At 38.4% G+C, this 23,261-nt stretch overlaps 1 protein-coding gene across 6 annotated transcripts in view; it reads right to left on the bottom strand.

The window, feature by feature from the left end:
• Positions 1-2,370: 2,370 nt before the first annotated feature.
• RFX3 (regulatory factor X3) overlaps positions 2,371-23,261 on the bottom strand; it is a 297,259-nt gene continuing 276,368 nt past the window's right edge. For 5 of the 6 annotated variants that reach the window (XM_060100833.1, XM_060100834.1, XM_060100830.1 and 2 more), the window contains 2 exons: positions 6,949-6,991; positions 2,371-2,762 (listed from right to left, as the gene is read on the bottom strand). In XM_060100833.1, coding sequence (XP_059956816.1) covers positions 2,524-2,762; positions 6,949-6,991 — 282 coding nt within the window. In that variant the 3' untranslated portion in view covers positions 2,371-2,523. The remainder of the gene's footprint in view (positions 2,763-6,948; positions 6,992-23,261) is intronic. The other variant, XM_060100836.1, reaches the window with a different exon arrangement.

The raw sequence follows: 23,261 nt of genomic DNA, 5'->3' as shown, positions 1-23,261 counted from the left end.
CATTTGGTCCAACACAGATATAATAAAGTTCTGGGGGTTGTGAATAGGGAAGTGAAAAAATTCAGAAAGGAGCATCAAAATGAAGAATTTTTTTTCCTTTTTAGATTTTAATTTTACCTGTAAACCTTTCCTAATGCACGATGAAGTAGATACACAGTCTTTGCAGCTTTAAGGTGTTTGTTTGCGTTTGTGTGTGTGTGATAGTGCAAATTCATTGCCTTTAGGGGAGGAAAAAGGGGAATGATCATTTAAATGACATTTAAATGAAGGTGATGCTAGGATGCTAGTGAAGACTTTCAAACATGTGAGTGAGTTGTATGATACAAAATTTGAATTGATTTTAAAAATTATATCTGAATGATTTAAAGTTTACTTAAGAAGCTTTGTTGATCTTAGTTATTTGAGTAGTCTAAGGCAATCAAGTAACAACAGTTGAAATGTACTGCATGTTACCCAATAAGCCATTTGGTATTTTCAACTGTACAGACTGGCTCACCCTCTCCTTTCCACCCCCGCCCCCCGCCCTCCCTACCCTAATAAAACTGGAAAGATAAACGTCTTGAGTGTAATATAGGCCTCATTAATAATCTATAAATCACTTTGTGCTTTCCCTTTTTTTGGCTCTATGTATTTGTGTATTATTTATTTTTGCTAATTAGCTTTTTTAGAACTATTCAAATAAATGGATGTGCCTGTTTTTGTTGCTGTTGGTTAATAATTTGAGAGCTTAAAAGAACCTTGCTTTTCACGTAAATTAAAGTAGGGATGGGTGTATCCTCTCTGGGATCTCACCTTCTGACTTGGTAGCTGACTCCTGCCCACAGACACTCGCGTGTGCATGTGGGCACACAGACACTGAGAGACACAGAGAAACATTTAGACTGAAAAGATGCACTTCAATAAGTACCTGCTTATTGTGTTAATTTTCTTAAGTTATAACTAGATAAGAATGGTCTAAAATATATATGATTTTCTGTAACAAAGTTGGTAATTAAAACTAGCCTGCTATTTCACAATAGCAATCTGATCCTTAATCCTTAAGCAATGTGATTTGTAATCAAGTAATATTCAGCTCTAGGAACAAAAATAAATTCACGGTCACTCAAAGAGGGGAAGTGATTTTTGTCTTTTCGTTTTGCTTTGTTTGCCCTAAATTTCCTTTGAAGAACATGTTACCTGTCCTTACTTCGGGAATCTGAAAATGACAGGCACACCTTGTCAAATGGATTGAAGAGGAATTCACATGAACAAAATAAGCCTTACTAAACCTTAGCTTCAGTTCTGTTTTAAGGCACCATGTAATAGCCGAGGTACGATGATCCCTGATGTACATTCTTCAACGGCACTGGTCCATCCAGCCACCTATCCAAATCCTACAGAATTGGGGATAAGCAACAGTGAGGTGTGCCAGTTACACTGCCTTCAGGTTCTGTTTAAAATTTAAATCCACATACTTTAGAAACCAGGAAATATTTTTGAAGGAAATAACGATATGCAGGTTGCTACATTCCTTGCATTCCATAAATTTTCTTTTATAATAGCAGCATATTGAACTACTATTAGGAAAAAGACCTGGAATAAAAGAAAGTCATTCAAATGGAATGGTTTCCTGTATGTCCAGCTCAGCATAAGTAGCATGTACACTTAAAAAAAAAAAAAAGTCAAGTCATTTTTTTCAGCTTCAGTATCTAACTATAACAGCCCCACTCAACAGCAGAATGCATCTGTGCAGTGGTCCCAAATACAGAATCAGTAGTCTATAAACAGAGGAATTGGTATGCAAATAACAGTTAAAATTCAATATTTAACGGAAGCTTGCATTAACATGGTTTAATAATTATGTACACAAATTATGTACATATTAGCATAATCTCTTGCAATTCTGTCATTTACTCTGAACTGATAAATGCACAGCTCAACTTTTCTTCAGAGAAAAATAGATGACCTTCCCAACCCTCTAGCACTATAATAAAAATGCTCTGTATTCTCTCTCCATACTCCAAAATGTTATGAAAATAGTGTCTTGTGGTTCTGTCCAATGAAAAGCACCTTTCAAAAGCAAATTTGATGCATCTGCTGCCAAATGGGCATGCCTCCAGTGTAAATCAAAGAAAATCATTTCTTTTGATATTTCACAGAAGTGCATCTAATTAAAAACTTACACATGAAATCATACACCAAGACTAACAATCAACAATAAAATATTTTAAGCTACAAAAAATGTAAATTATTTTTTAATTATAAGAAAACAAAAACATTGACATTAAGTGTTGTAAAAATCCTTCTTGACACCCAAAACTAAGGAAAAAAAACCTCATTATTAAGAAGCAAATAATTTGTTTACATTAAAAAAAAAAAAAGACCTGGCAAAATACATACACCCATTCCATTTCACAACTCCAAAAAGGTAATGTTCACCACAGAGAATTTGACAACAGTTGACCTTCAGGCTTATTAAAATTTCAACTTAAGCCCAATATCAACAGGGTTAATGTTAGCTGGAAAAATACGCTTTAATATTCTTTAGACTGCAGTGTAGGTATTTCCTGTAGCGCTGCACTGTCTGATAGTCTGAGTACTCGTGACGATGTGCTCGCTGTGAATTGGATTCAGGAGGCTTGGCTGCACGCCACTCTCGAGAACAGGCTGCATACAGCCTACCGGAAATGCCTGGTTCAGCTCGGTTTTCTCTCTTTTGGCTTGAGGTTCTGAAGAGTCATCTAATTCCTCATCCATTTCACTCTCCACTTCACTGCCTTCATCTGCACAAATAAACCAAGACTATTACCAGAAGACAAACTGGAAAAGAGCAATCCACAAATGCTTTAGGAACACTTTAATATAGTACATTGAGAAAGCAACTCCTTAGTCCTTCTTGGGGGACAAAGCTTGTGGGTTTTCCTTTCAACAAATTTTACCTGTGTCAGTGCTCTATTCTTTTAAACACAGCAAAGGTAATTTATTCTTGGGTTTGTGATTGATATCTTTAATAGGTCTTTTAAGAAGACCTCTGGAGTTCCCTAAAGTTTTTACATTAAATAGTGGCATAATTTGTGTCATTATAAAGTAGTCACTTGGGTACACTACGCTGGCTTTGGGGAATGTATTGCGCTGAAAAATGCTAGCTATAAAAAAAACAAAAGAAAGAAAGAAAAAATTTGTTTTTCCTCTGAAAATCTACATCTGATATAAATTTTATCTGTGCTGATGTTAATGTAGGTGAGACCTATGTTGAGTCACAAAATAACTATAGCATGCATAGCAGGAGCTGCTTACAGACTTACTGTGCACATGAATGTTGTAGATCTCAATATCAATTAGACCCTTAACTTTTATTACAAAATGAAGACTGAGGCCGTAGTATCAGATTAAAAATGTACAGTGAATTTCCATTCCTAGCAACACTGATACTCTCTGTTAACAGCTAGCATTCATTTCTGGAAATTAGGTGTATAAATAGTCACTGTTGCCTCCAAATTTTAATACATTTTATATTAACTAAAACATCATTATAATGGAATACTATTTAATTTTTTCCAGCATGCACTGTTAAAATTCAAAAGCACAGCATAGAGAGAAAATGCTCTCACACAGCTTTACTACTGTGTAAGATTCTCCTCAGAGGAGTAGAGAGAATACCTCTTCATAAGTGCTAATTTTTAAACAGCTAGGGATATATTTCTGCCTCAAAAATCTTTTCACTGGGAATCCCCTGGAGGTCCAGTGGTTAGGACTCTGTGCTTTCACTGCTGGGCCTGGTTTCGATCCCTGGTAGGGGAACTAAGACCCCACAAGCCACGTGGCACAGGCAAAAAAAAAAAAAAAAAAAAAGTTTTTTTACTTCATCCTCAACATGTTTTATTGTTTACCAAAAAAGCCTCCACACATAATTACACCAAAATTCATCTATAAATAAAAGATATCTATACTTACTCTTATATTTTTGACTTATTATGGTGACTTTTGTATTAACAGAATCAGATCTCCATTATATTCTATGGCATGTCACATGTAAAGAGTGTGTAACAAGTTACTGCAGAGTCAGCTGGACTCTGTCTAAGAGGTGTTGAGTCTAGTTTTACCATTTGGGGCACACCTGCAGCAGTTCTACTAATACAGTTCTCGGCGTAAATGGGCTCCCTGACGTTGCTTCTCTTATTATCAATTGGTGCAAAGATGGTTCCAGAGAAAAGTGGTGAGGAATAACAGGGCCTCCACATAAGGTGCAGGTTGTACAGCTGTGCAGTTGCCGGAGCAACGTCTTCTGGGAATGTTGTGTGATTAAAAAGATTGAGATTAGATGTACTGACTAGAAATGCTGTCTGTGATGCACTGAACGATAAGCAGAGAAGTTCTCTGGGACGAGGTAAGCTGTCTTGGCCACCTGCTTTATCCGGTTACCGTTCGCCTCCGCTAAAGGACTTGAGGATAGCATTACAGTTTGTCTGAACAAGCACATTCGAAGGGTGAGCTGCCGGAAAGGACTACATTTGATAGACATTTGCTTCATTAAGAGGATCTAATCAAAATATGCTTGTATGACACTTTTGCATTTTTTTTTTTGTATTTGTTTTCATATGAACAAACAAAAGGTCTGGAAGGATCCTCACACTAAATTCTTAATGGTGGTAGTCTCTTTGGCTTTTGACTATGAAGTTTTTACTTTCTATAATTTCTAATTCTCTGCATTATTTGAAATCTTTATATATAACTAATGTTACTTTTATTATCCAGAAAAAAATCAGATTCTCATTTTGTGGAAAAAGCCCCCCAAAATTTCCTAAAGATTTCACATTCAAACCTTAGGTTCTGAATATGCTAGTTTGGTTAATTCTCAAGAAGCATCCAGTCTAGAGGTGAATGGGACCAGCAGAGCCACCCAAGGAAGGTGAGGGCAAGTCACACTGCTTCTTGGCTCCCTCTCCACCAACCTTTCTGTGACTGAGAAATAGTGTCAAAGTAATAAAAGAGGCAGCAGCAAAAGAAACCTAAAAACATTTCAAGCAGGCAGGCAAGTGGAGAGAGAGTGGGGTGTCCTTTCATCCACCCTGCTGTGCACGGAAAGGGAGATGGACAGAACACACTCCAGTGCTCCAGGCCACGATGCTTCAGGTCCACTTGTGAGTGACAGGGTTCCTGTGGATAGGCTACAGAGCAATCACAAAAGCAAGCCCTTTCTCTAGTTCCCACAGACATTTTACGCTACTATAAAGACTCAAAAGACATTTCCTGGGAACCTACTTGAAGTTATGGGAATTTGGTACACAAAAACTAAAACTAGGTGCTACTGGAGTTTACCAAAGACTTTGGTTCAACGCTTGGCAAAGAAGACTGGCTGCCATTCAGTGTTTGGCCCAGGAGCGACATTCCTACTACACCTCCAGACACCCTGGGATGAAATCCCCAAATTTGAATTATGAGGCTTTGGTGTCAGTGCATCATCAGGGTTGCCTTATATGTTGGGCCTGCATTTCAACAGCCACTTTTCCTGCTCTGAATTTACAAACTGGCCTCATCATTGATTTGCCTCTCTGATGTTTCTTTGGTTAATCCTATAGAGTATATATTGGCAACAATGATGTTTTGGGACTATCGTTCTCTATTTTCCTGTTTTGCTATTATGCATGTTGCTAAAACAGGAATTAATGCGTACACAGTTGATAAATAGTGATAGGAGTTTAAAGTGGGAGTGATGTTGATTCACACAGGACTTTCCCCGGCATGTGAATGTCTTCCATCACCAAGGAGGCACAGAAGCTGAACACGGAGTACCCTAGTACAGGATGCTGCAGAGAACAGTGTGGCACTTCGTGTGTGGATTCCCCACATGCTTCCTCATGCCTCAGTTTCCCCACTGGCTCTGGCTCTGTCCTGGAAGGGATAATGGTGTAGTTCTCCCCAGTCTATGTACACTTTGTCCCTGACTCCAGAACTCAATTCCTTAAAACCTCAAGAAATCTTCACTTTTTTTTGTTTTTGTTTTTTGAAGAAAGGTTTTTCTGCAGTGCTTATTTATTAGAAATTTTACATTAAAAAAAAAAAAACTGAGCTGGTATTTTTTTCAGAATTGTTTTTCTTTGTGAGCACTCTATTCCAACCTCATTTTCCTTCGAGCCCTGTTCCTTTTACTCTGTGGTTTTTATAGGTCGTGAGTTTCTTCAGAATTATATATTGTGTTGTCATATTAGAGTGGCAATGCTGATATGAAAATTTAAGAAGTATATATGTTATCCTTTTCATCTACCCCAATACTGATCTTGCTTTTATAGTAAACTTCATTGTTATCTCTGAGTTCTTTTTCCACTGAAAAGTGTGAATTGGTGACTTGATTAGGCTGAGGAATCTTTTTTCTTGCCTGGTGGGCCTTAAATAAAAATATTTGACCCAATTTTGTCACTTTTTTCAGGACTCTGGAGAAAGCCAGAAATAATTTCTGGTTACTTGTACTTAATTGCAGGCAAAAAAAATCAAGAAGAGTTTAAACTGTATTTAAATTCAATTCTTGCACTTAATATATGTAACATAAAGAAAGCATAGAAATGAAGAAATAAAAAAGATTCCAAAAGACTTAACTGTCATATTCATCAAGGATTGTATGCCATTTCCACAAAATAAAAGTACTATACACATATACATTTTCCTCTATGAGAATTTCTTACTCAAAAAAAGTCCTTAAAAATGTACATTATTTTCGGGCCTCCCTGGTGGCGCAAGTGGTTGAGGGTCCGCCTGCCGATGCAGGGGATGCGGGTTCGTGCCCCGGTCTGGGAGGATCCCATGTGCCGCGGAGCGGCTGGGCCCGTGAGCCATGGCCGCTGAGCCTGCGCGTCCGGAGCCTGCGCGTCCGGAGCCTGTGCTCCGCAACGGGGGAGGCCACAGCAGTGAGAGGCCCGCATACCGCAAAAAAAAAAAAAAAAAAAAAAAATGTACATTATTTTCAATTCTTACCTTTATCCAGATTTCCAGGAGACACAGCATTTAAATCACCAAACTGCAAAACAATAGTCATTTGTGCAACAGTTACTACCAAGCAGAATAAAATAATATTCTCAGAGACTGCAGTAAAAATACCACACTACGAATTTTTAAAACTGTAAACTAGTGACCATTTTGATCTCTAACTACACAGGTCACCTAATTTTCCAATCAAACCTGTCGAAATTGAACAGTTTAAATTGTGTCACAATTTAGCTGTCTTAGCCTCTTTGCAAAAGGATAACAATTTTCTGTCTTCCATGCTCCATTTTACTTTTTATTATTTGAACTCAGCAGTGAAGCAATAGGGGCCTGGCTGACCTGGATGAAGATGGATGTGGTAGAATTTGGAAAAGCTCTGACGAAGCAGGATGCATCAGCTCCACCCCCATTAACTGTCTGTGAGTCCACCCAGAGTCTACACTATAGAAACATGGTCCAGCCACTTGGTTGAACTCTGTTTTTTTGAGTTTTTATTTGTAGAAATGAAAAACATAATAGGAGCCCCAACACTGAGAGTATTTATGGTTACAAAATCTTTGAGACTTCTCTTCTTGTAATTGATCTTTTTATTTACTAAGATAACAGGGTCCCAAATTAAAAAAGAAAGGCATCTGATTGTTATTAATGCAACAAAAAAGGTATTAAAACAATATGGAACAATTAATAACCTTCATCTTAGACTTCATTTGCTACCTTAGTTCAAAAGCTTGATGATATTTTTACAGTGAAAAAATATATTTTGAGAGTCTCAGGGTGAACATAAATAAAAAATTGAAGAGCAGAGGTAACAAAGCTAATAGGAAAAAGGTGAAGTGAAACCTCATAGCACCTGCTTTTTAAATGGTAAACATTACCTTTTTTTAAAGCTGAAGATTCAGAATAAGTCATTATTAGAAATTTGGGTTTCTCAAAAAGCTTAGAAAGGGTGAGAGAGAAATTCTACTTACATTCGGAAGTTTGCTTATAAAGAGTTCCATGACAGGAGTATTTTTTTCATCTACAACATATGTCTATAAAGTAATAAAACTGATCTTATGTTGCAAACATACACACACATAATTTCTTTTTTTTACTTAAATATGAATTGTTCTTCATAGTAGCTACCTTGGGAGCTTATACATTTATTCCAAGGTTCAAGATTCTGGAATTCCTCTTTGACAATCAATTTCAAGAGTTAGTTTATGTATCATTCAAGAAAGCCCATCTTGTCGTTTAGTTTATGTATCATTCAAGAAAGCCCATCTTGTTGTTTTACATCAAACTGTGACTCCAAACACTCCACATTTTATTCATTGTACTTGGTCCTGAGATGATTTCTGATTACTTAACAAATTTAAATGCATCTCTGCCACAATTCAAGATATTTAAAATAATGTGTCATTTTACTCTTTATTATTTCTTAGCAGTTCAGAGGCAGTTTAAAAAGAGGCATTCCACATCACTTTAAGCCATGGCAGTATTACTGAACCAATGTGTAGCCTCCCGAGGTGACTGCCTTGAAGGGGACAAGGGCCTCCTGGTTGCACAACTCTTAGCATATTTGTTTGAAAGACTGCCTCATTGTGTTATAGTTACGTCCCATGGGCAGCAAATATAAAATCATAAATACTGAACTGTTGTTTTGAAGTTGTTCCTGTTCACATGGCTCAGAACCTTATGTTAGTCTAAATAAAAACCACAGTTTAAATTGTACAGGATTTCTTGAATTAAACAATATAATAAAACCACCAAAAAACACAACAGGATTCTTTACCTATTTTTGGTATTATTTAAATTTTTAGAACTATAAACAGAGAATGCCCAAAGCTGAAGGATCATTTATATGCTATTTCTAGTTGACACACAGAGTAAGATTTTTATTACTTTTAAGTGAGTACTTAACAACACTTAAGACCCAATCCTGGAAATGAATTGGCAGTGATGAGTCTAAACATACTTCCATATCTATAAAAAGTGAATACACCATTTGTTTTTGATAAATCTTGAAAAGTTGTTTGAGACTAAATTATTACTGCCACCGGTGATCAATAATATCATGCAAAGTGGCTAAAACCAAACTTTGAACACATATGGAAATTTTTCTTCAAAAGAAACACTGCTTTTAGTTGCTACTTAACTGAATATATGACAACGTAATAGAAAGATTTTCCTTTGAAAATTTCTGCTTAATCTGAATGAATACATCTGATTACTCAGGATGATGAAAATAAAAACCAAAAACAATCGAAATCTCTGTAATCATTATTAGCATTAGTAAATAAACATTTGCATACTCAATGCTGAGGGCTTGTGACCATGTACTGTGAGGGACACTGGAAAAAAAGAAGAAAAAAAATCTCTAAGATACTGCCAATGCCTATAGTTGTCTCTGGGATTAATGACAAAGTTCCATATGTACAACATACAGTAGGTTTAAAATAAAAATCTTGTGAATAAGAGGTTTTGATATCCCTGTATAGTGGAAGGTGAAGGTTTTTATATGCATTTTATGTGTGAGGAAAGAATATACATTTGAGGACTTCCGTGGTGGCGCAGTCGTTAAGAATCCGCCTGCCAATTCAGGTGACACGGGTTCAAGCCCTGGTCCGGGAAGATCTCACATGCCGTGGAGCAACTAAGCCTGTGAGCCACAACTACTGAGCCTACACTCTAAAGTCCGCGAGCCACAACTCCTGAAGCCCACGCACCTAGAGCCTGTGCTCTGCAACAAGAGAAGCCACCACAATGAGAAGCCTGCGTACCGCAACAAAGGGTAGCCCCCGCTCGCCACAACTAAAGAAAGCCCGCGCGCAGTAACGAAGACTCAACGCAGCCAAGAAAAAAAAAGAAGACTATACATGTGATTAAGGAAAAAAACCACCTTAATCCTATAGATGGAGTAAGTAAGATTAGGACAATCAGTTCGTTCATTCAGTATTCAAAAAAATATTTGAGAGCTTATTATGTGCTAGGCACTCTGCCAGCCAGTTCCAGTCAGATTAATTTGGAAATATTCCCTCTTTCTGAAGGTGAGTATCAGAAGTTGTTTATATTAAAAAGGACAGGTAGTTTAGCCAAAAACCAAGGCAGCCTAGGAAACCTTCAAGAAGGTTTTAAAACCACAGGGTTATTAGAAAGGGAAGTCAATTGCAGGGGTTTGGAGGGAGCAGCAAGTCAAAGTAGCGGGAAGGGAGGAAGGAAGGGAAGGGAGGCAGGGAAGACTGAGAGTGGGCATAAGGACGGCGGCATCACAGACAGGAGAGAGACGACAGGGACGTAAATGAGGCCGGCACAAACCGGCAACAGAAGAAGAGGAGGAGAGACATGATTTGGATAAAAAAATGGAGGTTGGGGCTTCCCTGGTGGCACAGTGGTTGAGAGTCCGCCTGCCGATGCAGGGGACACGAGTTCGTGTCCCGGTCCGGGAAGATCCCACATGCCGCGGAGCGGCTGGGCCCGTGAGCCATGGCCGCTGAGCCTGCGCGTCCGGAGCCTGTGCTCTGCAATGGGAGAGGCCACAACAGTGAGAGGCCCACGTACCACAAAAAAAAAAAAAAAAGGAGGTTGGCAAGGAAGTCCAGAGATTACTGAAAAGTTATAGCTTCAGAAACTGAAAAACTCTTACTGCTTTGTAATTTCCCCTGCTGCACAGGGGACTGGAGGGGACTGCTATTCACTGAGGTGACGTCTTACAGCTTATAAAGTACTTTCATGGTTCAGCATATAGTTGGCTTCCTCTCAAATATGATGACCTCAAGTATCACTTTCTCAATATCACTTCTTCAGAAAGGCTTTTCCTCACAGCCCTACTTAAGCATCTCCTTCCCTGTCACTGTTCATCAGCACCTCACAAAAAACGTATGAATCTGGCTAGGTAAGGAGCTTAGATTTAATCTTGCAGCTATTGAAAACATGTTAATTTGTCTAACATTGTAAGGATATATGGTGGTGTTAGATTTGAGACCAGATATTCTGACCATCAGTTTAGGAAGGGAGGGAGTAAGGGAGTGGGAGGGAGAGGGAGAGAGAGAGAGAAAGTATGTATGTTTCCTACATGGAAGAAAGAATATAAATTAAGGGATTTAAAGGGTGCTCTGGGGTAGAAAGCATATGGCCTTTGATGTACGTAGGAGTTAAAATTCTGTCAGCCAGATAGATAAATAGGGAACGTTCTGAAGTAGAAACAGAATGGAACATAGAGAAAGCATATCTGTTGTTTTTAGGAAGAAAGACCTCCTTGCCTAGAAACCATTTCTCCAGGCCCTGACAACCGGTCAAAATAATGAGCATGCTCCTGGACAGCAGCAGACTAAAAAATGTGTGGTTAAGGCAGGCAGCGGGAGTCTGTTAGACCATAAATTCAGAATGAGTAGTAATGGCCAGGAAGCATAAATGCGAGACTGGTCAACACAGCCTATGTGACTATTGGCAGCATCCTTGAGAGCAACCCTGAGTATGACCCTGACTTGTGGCCAAGCAGCTGAGAAGTAATTCATCATAGGACTGTGAGGCCTAAGCACAGGCTCAGCATGGGAGGATGGAGCCCACAGGTGTACTGCAGAGACCATTGCAGGTTAGATCCAGCAGCAGTGAACTTTCCACAATAAGGGAGGCAAAGCCTTGTATTTTAATAGCTGGAAAGTGAAACAATGCAGAGGAAGCCAGGGGGCTCAGACAGCAAACTGGTGAGGATTCACGGGGGCCCACAAAACAGAGACTGGGGATAGAAGGAAGGAGTTCAAGGACTTGGGATGAAGACCTCACCCATGGGGATGCTTTCCCTGCTGGAAGAGTTTACCCCATCCTGGGGAGGAAGGATTAGTGAGTAATCATAACCACATCATCTGGGCAGCCAGGTAAACATCCTCCATAGAAACCACATCTTACCACAGAATCTCTCTGCTGGTATGCCCAGATTTAGAGATTTACAGGCAGACAGATACAATCAATCTCTCTCTCTCAATCTCTCTCTCTCTCTCTCTCTCTCTCTCTCTCTCACACACACACACACACACACACACACAATATATAACTGATTTACATGCTGGCACCAAAATATGAAAGTGTATGGTCTAGAACAGAGGTTAGGGTTAGTAAGGGGTCAGATAGCAAATATTTTAGGCATTATGGTCCTGTTGCAATTATTCAGCTCTGCTACTACAGTGCAAAAATAGCCACAGATGATAGTTATATGAGTGGGCATGAATGTGTTCTAATAAAACTTTATAAAAAATGGATGATGAGCTGGCCTTTGGCTAAAAGAACTTGTAAACCCTAGAAGATTTGGTCCAGTTCACAGACAGTCAAGGGAATGGAAGATTTTGTCTTTAAGGAAGGTGTGAAGACTTTGGCCACAGGGAGGATATAGAATCAGAGGCTTTAAGAACTAGCTTCATCAAATAATGAAGGTCACAGGGAAAGAAACATGGGTCAAGTTTTAAAGATGGAAATCAGTTGGAAGACTAATCTTCCTCTCTTTTCTATGGAGCCTTGTATGTACAGACAGAGATAGATAAAGGTTGGTGTTCGTGTCAATTAGTGGGTGAAGAGGGATGAAGTCTAGGATACGAGGAAAGATTGCATGGAAAAGAGACTGGGAAAAAGATTACATGTATTAGTGATTTAGATGGGGCAAGCCTCCCTAGTGGGGAGTTTTTTTTTCCAATTTGGATGAAGATGTGAAGAGATAGTCCAATAGCATAAGTTCTCCATTGGTAAAAGCAAACAAGGAATAGTTCTAGATGAGGATGGTTTTTGGGGTGGAGTCATCCATGGAGACATGTCAGTGACATGTATGTAGAGGAGGGGAGGAAGTAAGAAAAAAGTAATATACTGGAGGAAGAGTTCATAATCCACAAGTAATAACTGACTTCGTTCAGAGCAATTTAGCTTTTATACTCTAATAGTTTCCTATTGCTGCTGAAACAAATTACCACAAATGTGGTCGCTATAAATAATACAAACTTATTATTTTTTAATTCTGGAAGTCAGAATTCCAAAATGGGTCTCGCTGAGCTAACATTAAGGTGTTGGCAGGGTTGTGTTCCTTTCTGAAGATTTTAAGGGAGAATTTCTTTTTTCCTTTTCCAGCTTTTAGAGGCTGCCCACAGTGCTGGCTGGGTGTGACCCCCGTCTATCTCCAGAGCCAGCAATGTCCGGTCAAGTCTTTCTTCCACTACATCACTCTGACACTGATTCTTCTGCTTCTCTCTTCCACTTTTAAAGACCCTTGTGATCACAGTGGGCCAATCCAGATAATCAGGGTTAATCTCCTTATTTTAAGGCCAATTAATTAGTAACCTTAAGTCCATCTGTAAACTAACATATCCACAGGTTCCCAGGGTTAGGATGTAGACATCTTTGGGGGTCATTATACCGCCTACTACATACATCTAAGCTACCTCAAAAAAACTGTCGCATTTGCCTGAATAAAATCATTTGACAGTAAATTTTTTTCTACTATTGGAGGAAATACATCCTCTAGATCAAGCCGTTTGTAACACAGTAATTTTCCCCTCAATTTTGTCTGTTTTGTGCTCTTCATTAGGGGTGAGGTGGGATAGTATTGTATATAGGCACAAATTCATTTTTTATCATATATTTCTCACTAAGGGCATTTGTTCTTTATTTTCATGTACAGACTTCGAATTTTATGTATAAAACTTCCTATCTCTGCAAGTTTTCATAGCATGCATTTCAAGGTTTAGACTTATTAGAAGCACACATACATCCAAAAAGTTTACCAAGATCACAGAGCTGAAAGTTGTTAGTGATGACACATAAGGAAGTCATTCCTGACAAAGAAGTGGAAGTCAAAACTGAGGGAATCAAAAGCTACTGAGGGGCCTCCCTGGTGGCGCAGTGGTTGAGAGTCTGCCTGCCGATGCAGGGGATACGGGTTCGTGCCCCGGTCTGGGAGGATCCCACATGCCGCGGAGCGGCTGGGCCCGTGAGCCATGGCCGCTGGGCCTGCGCATCCGGAGCCTGTGCTCCGCAACGGGGGAGGCCACAACAGTGAGAGGCCCGCATACCGCAAAAAGAAAAAAAAAAAAAAAAAAAAAAAAGCTACTGAGTAGTGAGGCCAGAACAGCCCTAAGCTCTACATCCAAATGGAGGCCTAAGGAGAAACTCTGATGATAATGTTACACACTAAGGACCAGTTACATACATATTGGTCCTTTGGACAGTTTCATGAGAGCAACCTGTGCCACTGAACTGCACAACAAGCAGCTCCAACAACCTCGGAAAGCCCTCTTGTGTTAATACTACTCCATGGTTCCATGAGGATCCATGCTGTATAGACGCTGCAGCCACATGCCAAGGTGCTAGCGGGGGATTAGCTGACATTAGATGTCTCTTTGGGACTTTTACCTTTTAACTTGCATAAATTTTACATATATAATTTTATATATAATACTTACTCCCACTTCACAAGTACGTATAAGACCTTTCAATCAATCCTACTGGTAAGATTTTATCCAAGTCTAGCTATGTCTAGTTAGACCCAATTATGTTTATGCTTCCTCCCTAATGTTGCCATTTTCTTTTCTAATCGACTCCTTTCCCCATTCTACTATGTTGGCAGTGTTTTATAAAGCACTGAATTAGTTTGCCTCTGATTACCACTTTGGCTACATCCCAAATAATGTGGTTGGATGCTTTGTAATTCCATGAATCATTTGACTCACCATTCAAAAACAGTCTACAGGCTATTTTCCCCTTGTAATATAGTATTATTAAAGCCTTCACATGCCTGTATGTTATCTGTTTTATTAATTTCAACTTCTAAGCTTATGTTTGTATTGTCAAGAAATAATGGTCTAATTCAACACATTATTACTTGGATTGTCAGTGTAAAATCAATATTAAAAAATCTAATTCAGAGTAGAAGGCAATCAAATATAGTCCCTCTTGACTAATACACATAACTTCAGATATTTATATACTTATGGAAAGGAAAGGGAAAGGAAATGGAACTAACAAAAATCTGGTACCTTGTATGTGCCTGTCTGCTTGCCTGCCTATCCACCCCATCTATCTACCTATATCTAATAACCTATACCCATCTTCCTTCCTACTTTAGTCCTCACAACATCCCTGTGAAGGAACGGTTCTTATGTTTATTTTGTTGATGAGAAAACTCAAGTTTTCTTGAGATATACGTATATATAACTTGCCCAGGTTGCAAAGGTATTAAATGGGAAATATGAAATTTAAATTTGGGTGTCGAACAACTTGGAATGTGGGGCCAGCCTGACCTGGATTTGAATCCCAACTCTGCCACTATCAGTCCTGTGACCCCAGACATAATACTCTTTGATCCTCAGGTTTTCACATATATGAAATAGACAGGGTTTAATGTCTTCAAGACTCAATTTTCAAATACTAAAGTCCTAGAATTCCATTTAACCCTAAAACCATAAGATGGTGATTTCAAAATGAAATGTCTCTAGCTGAGTGGGGCTACAAGGAGTACTGCTTCAGAATGGAAGTGTTCCTTAGGCTTTGACCTAAGGTTGTTGACACTATAAACTCAGTCTAGGGTTGAAGTTGAAGTCACTTGATGCACTGACCAAGCCATTTATGACTCAAGCAAATACCATGAGAAGGGCTGTCCTAAACAAGGATGGTGTTGTGTGTGTGTATGTTTAGCGTAATGAGGATGATCACAAAACCAGAAACAGCTGACGAGCTCAGATGAATGTCAACATGTAAACCTTGACCTAACCAACTGCTTCTCGCTCTGTTCTTCTAAGAAGTCAATAAAGGAGTAAGAGCCTTTAAAGCAGTTCCTATAAAAGCAGGAAGATTGTTCCCATGTAGATTTGGAAGTTCTTGACCCAATTCTAATCTTTCAACATTCTGTACTTAGCTTGAACTTCGTAATGTTCTGAACTTTACAAACCTTAGATAGCTGCACAATCTCCTATGATTTCAGTTCTATTAACCGAAGCTAGTAGAATCGATCACAAAAGGATTAGGTAGTGGCAACTATTTTGAATGTTTTTGATGGTGGAGAGAAATGTCTTGAAATTTCAATCATAAGGGATTTCAGAACATTATTATTTTCTTTAATGTCTTCCAAATGAGAACCAAATTAATCAAAGCATTGCATTTAGCACTGGTACAGGATTTCACAACTGAGGAAAAATAATTGCTGACTTTAAAGTGATTTCTGATTTTAAAAAATTCGCAAGGCATGTTAATGTTCCCAGTGGGTAAAATCTTGTGTTCCTTGTTTTTTTGTTTTTTTTCTGGAAGCGGACTTCTCTATGTATTTCCAAATAGTTTTACTGAAGCCTGCTAAGATGGCTAAGATTTCTGCCAGTTTGCTTCACACCAAGGCAAATTCTGCCCTATATTTGCCGTTGGTTCTACCCTTTCAGGCTAGCCAGCTATCCTGGCAACTTGTACTGTTGGCTGCTCTGTACCCGGGTAGCATATTTTCATGATGATTCTGACTGTTCAGGTTTTTTTGTTGCCCTCTGCACACTGGGAACACAGTAATTTATCTATCTTTATATTGTTTCAAAATTTCTAAGAAGTGATATAAATGACTATGTATAAAATAGATAAGCAACAAGGATATATTTAGAGCACAGGGAAATATAGCCATTATTTTGTGATAACTTTAAATGGAGTATCATCTGTAAAAATACTGAATCGCTAGGCTGTACACCTGAAACTAATATAATACTGTAAATCAACTACACTTTAAGAAAAAAACCTCTAAGAAGAACTCATGAGTGAGCATGCAGGTAGTGAAAAAGTAGGAATACAGGCCTTAGTTGCTTTTGAGGAGAAAAGTAATTTCAAAACCAGTAACATTTAATGCTACCATTAGGTCAAACCAAGAGGGGCCTCTGTCCTGAGCCCCACACCGCGGAGAGCCCTGCTCTGGCTTTCCTGTGGTCATGGCCCTCCCCACAGACAAGGAGCCCACTGGGCCACGTGGATGTGCCCTCCTGGAGCCTGTGTTTCACTCCTACCCCCAGACCATACTTCTGTTACCTGAGATCCCAGAATTCCCCGCCTAAAGCCCCAAGTCCCCTTTCAGGCCTGTGCAGGTCTCTCCTTAAGTCCACCCATCAGAAGAAAGAAGGGAGAGCCAGTGTGGAGGTGCAGGTATTTGCAAAGGGCAGACAAAACCTGAACACTGGACCGCGGTGCCCACAAGCATGAGCACAGGCTCTTCACAATACAGGATAGGGAATGACACACAAGAGAAGTGGTCTAGGGGCCACAGGGTGGGCCATGGGTCAACTATATCTATGTCACCATTTTCTGGCATGGAACTAGGAGGAGCCTAAGAATTTTAAATTTAAACCCAGCCTTCCAAGCTGTTACCAAGATATATTTACCAACCTAGGTGGAGAGAACAGATTTTATTTCTAGTTTGATTCATAACTTTTAAAATATGATGTAGGGTACCATAGGTCCTGCAAATGCTAGGGTTGGGCCTGGCAGTATATCCTTTATGTAAATAAAACTATGGGCTGAAAAGAAAGAACCTTGGTGCTCTTAACTAAAGATAAGCTCCCAATGAGGCCACCTTCACTGTCTATCAGGAAAGCATGGTATCAATTTATTATGTCAGAGAAGTACCTATTTTGATTATACCACTTCCCTTTTTTGGGAAATTATTAACTGGAGAGACAAGGGTGGTGGAAGTGTGGAAACAGGTTCTCTTTGTACCAAGCAGACCTTTACCACTAGCATGAATCAGATTTGAAGTGCTTGTAGGATCATCAGAACTGGCCCTATACTTGCTGAAAATCTCTCATACTTATGAAAGTATAGTATAGTGATGGTGAAAAGCAGAAAACAATTCCTGTGAATTGAGGAAATTACCCATCCCAAACAAGGACTATTTCTTTACCAGGAGGACCAGCAACCATCAACTTCACCTGTGTCTGAGCAAAAATACCAGAAAGACAATGGAAGGCCAGAGCCACTTGGGGTGGGCACAGGATGATAGAGCATGGCAAGGAGGCCAGCAGGGGGAGCTGTCATGCTTAATCTAGGCCAGGGAACCTTTCACACCTAGCTGACTCTGAGGCTGGGCTCCCAGGCTAACCTGTTGCTAAGCAAAGAGCCCAGTGGTGGACTTTGCTGAAGAGAACAATGTGCCGAGTCTCCCTTCCTAATGTCTACAGTGATCGTTTTAGTTCTTGAAAAAATGTCAAGAAATCCTGGATTTCTATTTTCTTCTTTTTTCCCACTTCCAAACACTTCAGGAAAACTAATCTCTAGTTGTAAGCACTTATGAAAACCCAACTTCATACGGAGGTTCTCTGAAATACTGAAAGAGTATTCTGGGGAAAGGGAGCTCTTCTTGGTCTAGGAGCATTACTTTCCTGATATAGAAATCCAGTATGTCCATCATGAAATGAAATGAGAAGTTCTGTTAGTTGGTTGTCTGTCTTTCCATCATTCTTTTGTACTTCCTTCCTTGAATGAGTATTTTTGGGGCACCTCTTGTGGGATTGTGTTTAGACCAGAGCTGTAAGCAAAACTCCATTCCCTGAAGAGGATGTGAGGAGAGGTTAGACCCCAGAGCAAGCAGGGAAGGAAACCAAGTGGAGGAAGCTAATGAGCAGGGATCCCAGAGGGATAGGGTTGCAGCCCTGGGCTGCTGAGTCAATAGGTGCTTTGCTCACATGCAAGGAGAGTAAGGAACAGAATGACAAACGAGCAAAGAGGAGAAAAAAAAAACAGGAGAGCATCTACAGAGATAATTCTTAGGAACTTGGAGGATGAAGGTGTAGGAGAAAGGCTTTCCAGGGAGTCACTTTTATCATTTATTTTCAAGTCGTTAGAACTGTGCTAATGTAGAGGAGCAGATTTACAGCTAAAAGCAAACTGCAAATTCTAAAAACATAACTTTGATTTAGGTCTGTGGGTGGGTACAGAGGAGCTGAAGGGTGTAATTTGTTGTTGTTGTTGTCTTCTGGCAGATTTAGCTTTCCAACTGCAATTTGCTTAGACTAATATTCCATTTAGTTTGCATATTCTGAACGTCTACTAACAAAAAGTGGAAAGGGGAAGGGTGGTAGGACTATCAAGATGCATCCTGCAATGCAGAGGAAAGAAGCCTTGGAACAAAATAATGAAAGCTTTCATACCAGGCATCTGGTTTGTGCATGATTGCGAGTGTGCAGGCATTTGGGGGAGTTGTAAAGTACAGACAGAAATAAATTAGTCCCTATTCCGAAAGTGTCTATAAACAATTTTTATGGTGAAAAATTAAAATGTAGATTGAACCAATTTGGCTACTTGGAGTGAGACAGCCCCACTTCCTACAGTTAGCGCTACCACTAGCTCTGTTATTGGGTAACTTTCAACGTCTGTTTTCCTCATGGGTGAAATGGGGACACTAACATATCCCTTGTAAGGTTTTGGTGAATATTAAATAAAAATGTAAGGCATGTAGCACAGTAGTTGTCACAAGACCAGTCTTCAATTAGAAAAATATTAATAAACAGTAAGCTTTATTATAAATAATAACCAATATAACTTTTGACAAGTATGCATTACACTTTTTAAGTTACTACTGTTCCAAGATGGTTTTTTTTCCTGCAAATGATTTCAACTGTGATATGATTCATCCCTTTTAAAATGTTCTATAACAAGTCTATTATTCAACAGGTACATTTTCAGTGTATTCCCTAGTTGCACTAGAATAATGCTCACTGAAATCTATTTTTCATTAATTTGATTTTAGCTTAAGCATCCATGCATATTTACAATGGTTGTACTTCCATCAAATGGAACTTTTTCACTCAACTTTTATCCTAAAAGCTTGCCTGTGAATTATTATTGCTCTTCTCCAGTTTTTAAATTTTAAAGAGTTTTTTCCCCTTTCACTTTGAGTATATCAATTTTACTGAAGCCAAGACATTTTTCTTTTAATGGTAAACCCTTAAGAGTTCTTCAATTTTTTCCCTAAAAATATTACTAAAATATTATATTTTTAATATTGATATTCACAGCTGAGCAATTAAAGCAGCTTTTGGTTCCTCTTTTTATTTCAAAAAGTTGATTACATAGATATAATATTAAGTATAATTAAATTATGATAAAGACAATTACATATATTTAATACATTAAATATAAAAATGTTTGTCACAGAAAATCATTTTATGAAGCAATAAAAATTTGTAGATTCAGTGAATATATTAAGACTACATATATTTTAAAGAAATAAAGCATGTATGCCATTAACTTCTAAATATCCTTCAACTAGTCATAAAATCCAAATAAAAGGATATTTTCTGCTCAATTTTCCTTGTCAGAGCTGTACAGAAAACCTTATGATTTAAAAAAAAATTTAACAGGTGTGCAAACAGATGCAACTTGTTTATTTTACTTTATTCCTACTCTTAAAATTTCACCACTGCCAGAAACTCTATTGGCATATTTATAATATTTAAATAAAAATTCAAAAAATTGCATAAATCTTAGCAGTAAATAAATTGTTTCCTTTTTATCATCTAGGCAAAAAATAAAAATAATAATGAAACTTTGGAAATGCAAATGCTTTAAATAACTTACTGCTCAGTATTAATGTAGTAGCAGGCTGACGTTTAGAAGAAAACTCATGGTGGTGATGCTGTTTCATTTGGGGGTTCCATTACATGGTAGCCTTCATTTCAACAACTGAAATGTCAGCGCTACAGGGAATGTAAAAATAAAACTTGTATGTTTGTATACTGTGTTTATATGTAAATCATGATGTATTGGTCTCTCTTGCCTGCTCAAATAATGTAAATAATGTTAATTTTAAAACTCATTTATTGAATTCACATTAGTGAAAAGATATATTAATTATCCTTAAGTTACTTTGAAAGGGAAACCTTTCCCTTTGCTTCTGGATCTATTTAGCTGCCTGACACCTCTCCCAAATACAGCACCTATAAAGGTAAAACAAATGTCCAATAAAGTTTGTGACTATTTTTCAGCTGTCCCTTTACTGATTTCTGAACTATTCTTATTCCAATCTCACTCCATCCTGCAGCAGGTAATAAGCATGGTAGATTAACAGCAAGGGCTTTGGTGCCAGGCTGCTTGGTTTCAGAATCTGATTTTACAACCTAGTAGCTGTGTGACTCTGTGTGACTGTGACTTGATGGCTCTGTGTCTCATTTCATCATCTGTAAAATAGATTAAAAATAATATTCACTCACAAGTGAATATTATTCTTTAAGTATTCCTATATCCCTTTAATTTTCCTTTACAGCACTTATCAGAATTTATAGCTATGTAGTTATAAGAACATTTAACAAATATGTATCCCCTACTAAAATATAAGTTCCTTGAATGCAGCATCAAAATCCATTTTGCTCATCACTACATCCTAAACATTATAATGTTTGGTCTAGAGTAGATGCATAAGAAGTATTTGTTAAATAAGTGAATAAATTAATTTTAGAGATAAGTCTGAGAATCAACAAAAGTGAACACAATTTGCCCAGGATTATACTACCATAAATGACAGAACTATAAGTAGAGTTTAGTTCTTCTGACTTAAAGTTCTCCATTATTTCCAGGCACTAAATCTTTGATAACACAAATCATACGAAGAATCACGCAATTAATATTATGTAGGTTCTAGAATGAAAAGTAAAAATACAAATCAGAGAGAAAAGGAGTATCTAACGTAGTCTGGGGGAAATTGGGTCTCCTCGAGGAACTGATATTTAAGACATGAAGGAGTTAGAATGGGCAAGGAGAGTCAGGCAGAGGGTTCCAGGTAAAAGAACAGTTTACACAGTGGTCCAATGATGAGAAAAGCTTGGTGAATAAGAATAGAGAAAAGACTACTGTGATTGCAGCAGAAGGACCTGGAAGAGGGAGGGTGAGGTTGATCAGAGAGACAGGGCCAGATCTTATACCAAGGGAAGACTTTTCTTCCTTAAGTAGAAGAAGAAAAAGCCACTAAAGGGTTTTAAGTGTGGATAACACAATCAGGCTTGCATTTTCATAAGATGATACTGACTGCACTATGGGGAGTTTGGGAAAGGGCAGACTTAGTAACTGGTTGAATATGCAGGTCAAGACAGAAAGATACATAAAGATGATGCTCACATATCCAACATGATTGACAGGGAGGGTACCATTTACTGAGAAAGGACCATTAGTAGATAGATCAAGAGCTTAATTTCATTAAGGGTATAATAAATTCTCAATAAATAGTGACAATTATTATTGTTTTTGTGGTTGTTGTTACTGATGATTGAAAACCACTTGCTGCAATTGAGGGTAATGCTGAGTTTTATGGATTTCAATGGATTTTGGCCTGTGGTGTTGCTCCCATTATATACACAGGCACTTCTGGACTTGAGGTTTGGAAAGGGAGGTCATTTAAGGAGCTAAGAATGCAGCTGAGGCTTGACACATGAAAGCCTTTTTTTACCTCCAATCTCATTTCTAGGGTAGGCTTAGGATAACATGTGAGAGATGCATGAGAAAACAGCCTTCCTTTCCCTTTGAATTTCCTTCTCCTTTTCCCAAGAATCAAGAAATTTTAGACATGATAATATGACCATGGCCAACAGGTCTATAATGGCCAATTGGTCTATGAGGCATCAATGTTTTATGGGGAGATCAAGCCTGTAAAATCAGCTTTACTTGGCCTTGGCTGAATAATGGATGAGCATAGACAGCTCAAAGGATTTTCCTATAAATTGGGTAAGGAGATAGTAAGCAAAGAAATCAAGAGGTATGCTTAGATCTTTGATTTTAGAGAAGGTATTTATACCTTACTTTCTGATCTAGACTTTATTTATATTATATCTTTGAATCATGTGGCAATCTGTCTTATTCATTTACACTGTTTACATATAGTAAAAAAGAATGTCAATTAAATCATTAGAATGATTAGTTGGCAGTATAGACTACATAAGGCCATTTTAATACTGGTGTGCCAGAACTGCTTGTATTAGCATACGAGGAGGTCCCTAAGTCTTCACACTGTGTCACTGGCTCATGGCCACAGGCTTTGTTCCCTAGAGATGCAATTTGTTCCCTAGAGATGCAAGGGAAACAGAGATCATGCATCAGGATTAGCCACATGGTGTTAATGAGAATCGCTGTTTATCATTATCCTGGTTATCCTGTTAAAGAAGTCCTGGAACATATGAGGTAGTTGCCAAATGTGTTAAATATACCAAAAGGCATGTCTATTTCAGAAGTTTTGAGCCCTGAGTTAAAAAATTTTATATTTAATCTACTTGCCAACTGGGCATTTTGCAACCAGGCATCTATAAGAGAACTAAGGAAAGAGGCACTGAGGGGAAGTCAAA

Source organism: Mesoplodon densirostris, chromosome 6 (assembly GCF_025265405.1).
Source record: "Mesoplodon densirostris isolate mMesDen1 chromosome 6, mMesDen1 primary haplotype, whole genome shotgun sequence".
Taxonomy (NCBI): Eukaryota; Metazoa; Chordata; class Mammalia; order Artiodactyla; family Ziphiidae; genus Mesoplodon; species Mesoplodon densirostris.
Note: the sequence above shows the minus strand (reverse complement) of the source record. Positions and strands in the feature narration are given on the sequence as shown.